Raw genomic sequence first — 8,482 nt, forward strand, 5'->3', positions numbered from 1 at the left:
TTCTGGAGCCCTGGGACATGGTTGGGCTGGGGTCATTGTATCCATTATGTCTTGCTGTGTAACAAATCAGCCCACCCCAAAACTTAATAACTTGAAAACAACAAACATTTATCATCATCAGGGTTTCTGAGGATCAGGAATTTGGGAGCAGGTTAGCTGGGTGGTACTGGCCTGAGGTCAGTGGTGAGGGTGCAGTCATCATGGGTTTGACTGGGGTTGAAGGATCTACTTATCTACTTTTAAGGTGGCTCACTTGTGTGGCTGTTGGCTGGAGGCCTCAGTTCCTTGCCATGTGGACCACGCCATAGGGTGGCTGTGGCTTGAGAGTCTTCCAGACATGGCAGCTGCTTCCCCCAGAGTGAGTGAGGGGAGAGAGCAAGGAGGAAGCCACTCAATCTTTATGTCCTAATCTTGGCCATTGTACACCATTGCTTCTGCCACGCTCTTCATTAGAGGAGGGTCATTAAGCCCAGCATACACTCAAGGAGGGGAATCAAGGTCTACTTTGTGAAGGGAAAAGAATATGAATTTGGGGGTGTATTTTTAAACCAGTACAGGCAGTGATGGGTGTTGGGAGTTAACCAGCTTTCTCTTGGCTCCCTGAGATAGGCTTGAGGGTGGGCCTCTGTTCTCAAACCCTGAAACTACAAGGTCACAAGTGGACTGGCATTTTAGAGGTCGGCCTGCAGAGTTGAATGTGGATTTCTGTCTTCTCATGCCTTCTTAGAGTCCTTGAAGAGCTTGTGGAGATGTAGACTCATGGGCTGTTTCTCAGCTCTATTGAGTCAGAACCCATTTTTTAATAAAATCCTGGGAGGATTCTACCATACGTTCAAGTTTGAGGAACAATGTTCTAGAATAAGGGTGTTAAAAATTTGGAGGTTGGGAATTATCTGGTGGTCCAGTGGTTAGGACTCGGTGCTTTCACTGCAGTGGCCTGGGTTCAATCCCTGGTTGGGAAACTAAGATCCTCAAGCTGCACAGTGCAGTCAAAAAAAAAGTGTGGAGGTCAACTGGCAGTCTACTAGAACCCAGCCTATAAGGTAGTGAGTAAGCCGTTGTTCTAGAGCCTGGACGCATCCTCAAAGATAGACCATTGGTATTCTTGAACTCTGGAGTTGGCACTGAAGATGGCTGGTCAGTAGGTAAAGACCAAATGTGAGATTTAAGGGTGGATCATCAGGGACTTCCCTGGTGGTGCAGTGGTTAAGACTCCACACTCCCAATGCAGGGGGCTCAGGTTCGATCCCTGGTCAGGCAACTAGATCCCACACGCATGCCGCAACTGAGAGTTTGCATGCCACAACTAAGGAGCCGGCGAGTTGCAACTAAGGAGCCCACCTGCCGCAACTAAGACCCAGTGCAACCAAATAAATATTAAAAAAAAAAAAGGGGGAGTGGATCATCAGCGTTCTAGATTGATTCTCTTCTGGGTGAAACTGAGGAAGAACCTCTGTTCTAGAACCTTGGATATTGGCTAGACCATAACCAATGTTATCAATTCTAGAGCCCTGGTTTTACAGAACAGAGGAGTGAAGTAGCATTTGAGGACCGCAAGAGAGTGAATGATGGGCCATTTACTTTCTAGAGTAAAGATGGGTCATTAATGTCCTTGAACTCTGGCCTGTAGCACATCACGAATGCATCCTCTGAGAGGGAGTGGCATGTTCAAGTCTCTGGACTGGGATGTTATATTGGGGCCAAAGGTTCCAGGATTGTCCCAGGTTAGAGATCCAGGGCAGAAATTGGATGATGTGCTCAGAAATTGACTTGTGGGGACAATATCATCCCTTTGGGGACAGAATAACCTTGTGGTTGGCCTTTGGAATTCAGTTTACCAAATTTGAATCTCAGCTCCAGCACTGACCAGACAAGTTGGATAACAGCTTCCATCGTCAGCTTTGTCATCTGTAAAATGGGCTTTTGTCAAGACAAAGGAAAACAATTCGTTTGAAGCGCTGTTCAACGCTTAGCTGCTGTTACCCTTAGCTGCTGTTACCCTGCGGGCTCCAAGAGATGGAGGTCCAAGAGATGGCAAGAGGGGGGAGAGGCAGAGGATGACAAAGATGGATAAAGAGAGGGACATTAAAATCCCAAGAGACTTGGAATTTTGACAAGCACTGCCAGGCCCAGGGGAGGGCAGGAACCAGAGACTCACAGGCACACACATAACCTAGGGAGATGCCAACGGGGCCATCCCAACCTCTTCGCTGTTGTCTGATGAGCTTTGGCATGGTGGTGACTGCAAACCTTCCAAAAATGGCCTGCCAGCTGTCATGTGGGTTTTGTATGTGTGCCTTTTTTAGGGGCAAGTGGTAGCTTTCGTCACCTCCTCGGAGTGCCTCTAGGTCCTCTGAGAAACGGGGTGTCCCGGCCAGGAACTTAGCTCCATTAGACAATGCAGAAAAGACTCAGGCCTTCTGCTTGCGGCATGTCAGCGGTGGGACCCTGGGGAGAGAGAAGTTGGCCTGGGACTCACTGGTTCCTGTTGAGAGCTCCTCACCCCTGGCTGGGGTTTAGGTGGAGAGGTCAGATCTTAACCTGGGAACTGATAAAAAAACATCCTCGGCCCACAGGGGAGGGCCCCCACTGAACAGAGGTTCTGGGGGCGGTGGGTGGAGGGTGAACGCGAAGCACAATGTATCTGAGCCACGCTTATTCCCAGGGCGGAAGGTTGAACCCAGGCCAAGGATTCTGTGATAATGAAACCCGGAAAGGGATATTTAGCTAATCATTGTTCTAATCTGGAATACAGAGGGGCATTCATGGTTCTGGGGCAGGAGAACAGTGGCGCCTCCGTCATTGCTCCTGGGCACTTAGTACGTCCCAGGCGCTGCTTTCATTCTCTAGTTGCAGATTGGGCTCCTAAAGGCCTCTGGCTCTGGGAAGTGGCTCTGTGGTCAGCGCCTTTTTACAGATGAGAAGACTGAGAAGCACTCGCCCAAAGGCACTCAGATGGGAGGGGGGAGCGCCAGAGTTGAACCCAGGCAGCCTGCTGCTGGGGCTACGCAGGGTCGTTGTCTACCCTAGAACCAGGAAGCGGGTTCTGGGGTGGGTGTGAAGGGAATATTTTGGGATTGAGGCCTGGAGATTCTGTTGAGACTGAGCAGGTGTAGGGGTCGGGGAGCAGGTCACTGACTGGTGACAGTTATAAGGTGGAGGCCAAAGTTCCAGGGCATGGGGAAATCTTGGTTGAGATTTCTGGCCTGGTGTGTTGAGTAGGTGTTGGAGTTCAAAGATGGCCTGTCAGACGGCCCTGGGAGACAGGGGAGTGGTTGTCTCCAGTTCCGGCTCCAGCCTTCCAGGTTAGCAACTAGAGTACAGAATTGGGGGTCCTGATTCTCAAATTGAAGTGTGTTGTCACCTTATATGCGGTGGCCTTAAGATGCCCCACACTTCAGGCCCCCCCGGGAGAGAGGCTCAAATGGGGTGCATCCACACTGGCCTCCAGTTGAATTCAGGGTTTAGACTCAGATGTCAGCCCAACTGAGAACTTTCTAGAACAGAACTTGCCAGTCGGCTGCTTGGACACCATTCAGCCCACCTGTCCCTTCTCCCTCCTGCAGCCAAAACGCCTTTCTCAATATACATTGGAGGTGGGAAGCAGGTGGGCAGGGTTTGTAGCAGTTGCTGCCTCTCTCCAAGATCCCGGAACCTCCTAGAACACCACTGTCCCATAGACCTTTCTGCAATAAGGAGAATTTTGTGTATTTGCCCTGCCCGTTCGGGTAGCTGCTAAGCCACATGTGAATACTGAGCTCTTGAAATGTGGCTAGTGTGATTCAGGAACCGAGTTTTAAAATTTTATTTAAGTTAAATTTAAATAGCCACATGTAGCTTCCGGCTGCCAGACTGAAAGGTGCAGTTCTAGAGGTTTCTGGGGCGGGGGGGGGAATTTTTTTTCAAACGTTAGTCCTTTTTTTTTTTTTTTGGCCACTCCAGGCTGCATGTGGAATCTTAGTTCCCCCACCAGGGATCGAACCCGCGCCCCCTGCAGTGGAAGCGCGGAGTCTTAACCACTGGACTGTCAGGGAAGTCCCCCTCCAATGTTAATCCTCATCCCAACAAAATGCCCACAGAAACAGAAAAGGGTGCAATCGTGCTGTTGGAGTGGAAGTGGGGGTCCAGACGCCTGGCTCGGCTTGTTCTGTATATCCCCCGTCCCTCCCCCAAGCAAAGGGTCCTAGTTCCAATGGTTCTCGGTGGATGGTTCTCCGTGGAGCGAGGCTTTAGCGTGTCTGCGCAGCCCGAGTTCACCCACCTCCCCTGCCCTTTTCCCTTTTTAAAAAGCACCTCCTGACATTGGCAGTGACGTTTTATTTCTCTGGGGGAGGGGAGTTATATACAGCAGTGACCCGGATGCCCGGGAGCCCTCACCCTGGGGCTCGGGTGGGGAAAGGAGGCGGTGGCAGAAGGCACACAGTGGTGACGGCCCCTGGAGGAGGCCAGGAGTCACGGGTGGGAGTGTAGTGTTCCTGGGAGACCCAGATGGGGAAAGAAGCTCGGCGAGGGCAGCTGGTCCCGAGAGCTCGTGCCGGTTGCTCCTCTCCCGTCCCTACAGGAGGACGCAGGGGCAACCCCCGTCCTTCTTCCTGGGGGCGCTGGGCGGGCAGGGCGGGAGCTCTTGTTCCTGGTACTTCCTGCGGGAAGAGGCTGGTGAGTTTGGGCCGCAGGGAGCAGGGTGGTGGAGGACGACGGCAAGGGGGCACTGCTCACCGGACAGCCCGCACCAGCTGCTCGAAGGCCTCGTCCACATTGAGGCGCAGTTTGGCCGAGGCCTCAAAGTAGGCCACGTGGTGGGAGGCACTGAATGTGGAGGCTTCGGATCGGGGAACCTGGGGCGTGGGACATGGAGGAGTCAGGTCCCTGCATTCAAGGCTGGTCTCAGGGACTTCCCTGGTGGTCCAGTGGTTAAGGCTCCTCGCTCCCAATGCAGGGGGCCCGGGTTCCATCCCTGGTCGGGGAACTAAGATCCCACATGCCGCCTGGTGCCGCCCAAAAGGCTGGTCCCAGCTGGGGGAGGCAGAAAGACACACTGTGTGCTCTAACTGGGGTTACATACTGTGAGGGCCCAAGAGAAGAGGAAAAAGTCCAGGAAGGTCCTGGCAGAGATGCCCAGGGGGTTAGCTGGGTGCCATCTAAGTAAGGAGTCAGGGAAGGCTCCAGAGACCTTCTCCTGCAACCGAGTTGTCAGAGAAACAGAAAAGTCAGGGTGTTCCCAGCAGAGGCCCAAGCAAAGTCCCAAAGGGTGGAAATCCCCAAAGGCTTAATCAAAAAGACGAGTTCTGTGTGGAAATCACACAGTCTGTGTGTATAGGGAAATGGTGAGAACAGAGAAAGGAAAGGACAAGATCATGGAGGGCATCAAGGGCCAGGTGGAAGAGCTGGGGTGCTGGGGAGCCATGGGAGGGCTGTGAGCAGGGGAGGGGCAGCCAGAGTGAGAGGTTGACAGGGGGGGAGAAACAGGAGGCTGAGGCCAGGGTCTAGGTAGGAACAAGAGGAGGGGACAGGACAGAACATTGGGGCTGGTTGACCCTGGGGGAGGTGCCCTTTTTTCCATCCAGCCACCTCTCCTGAGAACACCTGTGTGCAACGCTGTGGACTCAGAAGGTCCAAGGTGGGGCAACACGTCCAGTGGGGGTGTGACAACGGACCAAGGGAGCCAGAGGAGGAGCCTGACATGAGGAGTCTCAGGAGGTGCACCAGAAGGAGCCTCCCAGACTGAGATAGAGTCCAGTCGGCGGCGGCGGGGGGGTGGGGTGGGGGCGGGGGGGGTGGGGTGGGGGTGGGTGGGTGTCCCAGACCTGGCGCTGTGTCTCCAGATCTGCCTTGTTCCCGACCAACACGATGGGGAAGTCATCTCGGTCCTTGACTCGGAGGATCTGCGTGAAGAGCTTGCCCACCTCGTTGAAACTGCGGATGAAGCCAGAGGTCCAGACAGCTGCTCACCCCCAGCGCCCCCCCTGCTCCCCACCCCCCATCACTCTCACCTCTGCCGGTCGTTAATGGCAAACACCAGCAGGAAGCCATGGCCGGCGCGCATGTACTGCTCCCGCATAGCACCGAACTCCTCCTGGCCAGCGGTGTCCAGGACTGCAGGGAGGGGAGAGGGGCCTCTGTGGGGACGAGGCTCCCTCCAGCCACCCCCCTCCCCACAAGGCTTCAGCCCTGCCACTCCCCCTCCCACCATCTCCCCTGCCGCCCTCACTGTCTAGGCGGGCTGGGACGCCATCCACCATGCAGATCTTCGTGTAGGAGTCTTCAATAGTGGGGTCGTAGTCAGACACGAAGTAGGACTGGTGGGGTGGGAAGGGGACACCTTTACTGCAGTGTCCCAGCAGAGGTGATGTAGCCCTGCCTCTGAGCCCCGACTTTCTCGGCCCCCCTCCTTCTGGGTCTCTTCCCTTCTTTTGAGTCTGTCTCCCTCTCTTTGGGTCTCTGTCCCTTCCCATGGCCCTCCCCAGGCTCCTCTCTCTGTCTCCTGGTCCTGTTTTTCTGGTATAAAGTACATTTCCCACATCATGATTACAATCCTGGCTATGTGGCATTGAACGAATCACTTCCCCTCTCTGAACCTCAGTTTTCTCATTTGGAAAATGAGGATAAAAATAGCACTAGGCTTAATCCACTGTTTGTGAGATTCAGGGAAAATCCCTGTTCAGTATTTAATATATCCCCTGGGCATAGTAGGTGCTCAGTTATTGAGAGCCACTGTTGCCCAGAATATCTGCCTGTCTATAGCTCTCCCTCCTCCTCCTCTTTCTCTTCCCTCTTTTTTTTCTTCTTCTTCCTCCTCCTCCTTCTCCTCCTCCCCCTCCCCCTCCTCCTCTTCGGGCAGCTTCCAGTGTCTCCTCCCAGGGGAAGGTCCCGGTTCCAATACGGCTGCGGAGAAGCTGCCCCGCCCGCAGGCCGGGCCCCTCCCTTCCTGCCCGGGTCCCGCCCGCCTCCAGCCAGGCTTTGGGCCAGCTTTGGGTCTGCCCCTGGGTGCAAGGGGCCCAGGGCTGGGGCCTTTCTCTACACAGACAGGGGCTCCCTTGCAGGTGCTGGCTGGGGTCTCTTGAGCGGGGGGCCTCTGCAGTAGCATCTCAGTAGCGGACACCTTTCTAGGGTTTTTCTGAGGTGGGAGGATTTCCCTGGGGAATGGGGTGGAAGTTTCCTGGGCAGGGGTGGATTCTCAGGAGAGAAGTGGTGACTTGGCAGCTGGGGGTCTGCAGGCTGCATCCTGCCTGTTAGGGGGGGTGCTTGGTGAGGGAGGGTGTAGGGACCTGGCCCTGGGGGGATTAGGGGTGTATCTGCAAAGTACATCAGGAGAAGCTCAGGGGTGAAAACTGGGGGCTCGGGAGCATTTGGGAGGTTTGTCATAGACTATAGAGTCCAGAGAATCTTAAAGACCCTGAGATGCATTTAAGATATCAGAGAAACTCCCAAGGAGCAGGTCTTTCTAGGGGTGTCAAGAATCTGGGGACTTACTCCATGGAGATGATTTGGGGGCTAGCCAGAGTTTCAGAGAGGGGCTAGGGGAATCGGAGTGGAGGAAACCTCAAGATGGAGGAGTGGTGCGTTTTCCTTGGGGAAGGGTGGGGGTCTGGGTCTGGTGGGACAGGGGATCCCCAGAACTTGGGGTCTTAGAGTTCTCTGGAATGGCCAAGGGGCAGGATCTTTTTGAAATCTCTCAGGTCTGAGGGTGCCTCTCTCAGGACTGGGTGGTCCTAGATGGGCCTCAGGGGCAAAGCCTGGGCATAATTTCCAGTTTCTGGAGGAGGTCCCTGAAGGGGCTAAGCATCCAGACTGGGGGAATCTCAAGGTCATCGGGCACAGGCATTCTCTCAGTTAGGTTCTGGGTGGCTCAGAGGGGAAGTTTGGGTCTGCGATTTGGGGGAGATGGTGCTCAAGGTTGGGGGGAGGCGGCACCTAGGGGGGTGGGGGCCCATGAGAGTGCTTAGGGTCTGGATGGGGTGACTCTTCTGGATTTAGGGTGCTCCCAGGAGGCACCCACGGTCAGGTCAGTAGGGAAGCGGGGTTTGGGTACTGGGGGTAGGGGTGGTGGGTCTCAAGATACAAGTACAGGAGGAATGTCCCTCATGTAGTGGGTGGAGGCCCTGAGGAGCTCAGGGTCACATCTGAGGGGGGCTTTTTTAAGATTAGAAGGCCTCACAGGAGGGTTTCAGTGATGGATCGAAGGGAAACCGGGGTCTCAGGGATCCCGCAAAGGGCTCAGTTCTGGGTCCCGGGGGCACCCCCCCCGGGGTGAGGGCCCACTACCTGGATGAACTGGATGGTCAGCGCGCTCTTGCCCACGCCGCCGCCGCCCACGACCACCAGCTTGTGTGTCTCGCTGGGTGGGGGGTCCCCGGGCCCCGGCCCCCCGCCCCGGGGCCGCCCCCGCCCTGTCCCGGACGCCGCCCCGCTGCTCATGTCGCCACCGCTGCCGCTGCCGCCGCTACCGCCTGGGGGGGAACCGGGCGGGGCCTAGGGGCGGGCC

At 55.4% G+C, this 8,482-nt stretch overlaps 1 protein-coding gene across 1 annotated transcript; it reads right to left on the reverse strand.

Annotated features, from left to right (window-relative positions):
* Window positions 1–4,468: 4,468 nt before the first annotated feature.
* On the reverse strand, window positions 4,469–8,459 carry RRAS (RAS related). Its single transcript, XM_061172336.1, has 6 exons — window positions 8,263–8,459; window positions 6,209–6,296; window positions 5,991–6,093; window positions 5,805–5,913; window positions 4,717–4,835; window positions 4,469–4,640 (listed from the first exon to the last, which is right to left on the reverse strand). The coding sequence occupies exons 1-6, from the start codon at window positions 8,413–8,415 to the stop codon at window positions 4,556–4,558; spliced, it is 657 nt and encodes a 218-aa protein (XP_061028319.1). The 5' UTR covers window positions 8,416–8,459; the 3' UTR covers window positions 4,469–4,555.
* Window positions 8,460–8,482: the final 23 nt, after the last annotated feature.

The sequence above is a fragment of the Eubalaena glacialis genome, chromosome 18 (genome assembly GCF_028564815.1).
Source record: "Eubalaena glacialis isolate mEubGla1 chromosome 18, mEubGla1.1.hap2.+ XY, whole genome shotgun sequence".
NCBI classification, from domain to species: domain Eukaryota; kingdom Metazoa; phylum Chordata; class Mammalia; order Artiodactyla; family Balaenidae; genus Eubalaena; species Eubalaena glacialis.

Excerpts from the sequence above, each read along its gene's own strand:
- RRAS (XM_061172336.1), bottom strand. The coding sequence starts at position 8,415 with ATGAGCAGCGGGGCGGCGTCCGGGACAGGGCGGGGGCGGCCCCGGGGC. Across the intron at positions 5,914-5,990 it reads GCCATTAACGACCGGCAGAG|TTTCAACGAGGTGGGCAAGC; the intron begins GTGAGAGTGATG and ends CTTCATCCGCAG. Across the intron at positions 4,641-4,716 it reads CAGCTGGTGCGGGCTGTCCG|GAAGTACCAGGAACAAGAGC; the intron begins GTGAGCAGTGCC and ends CTCTTCCCGCAG.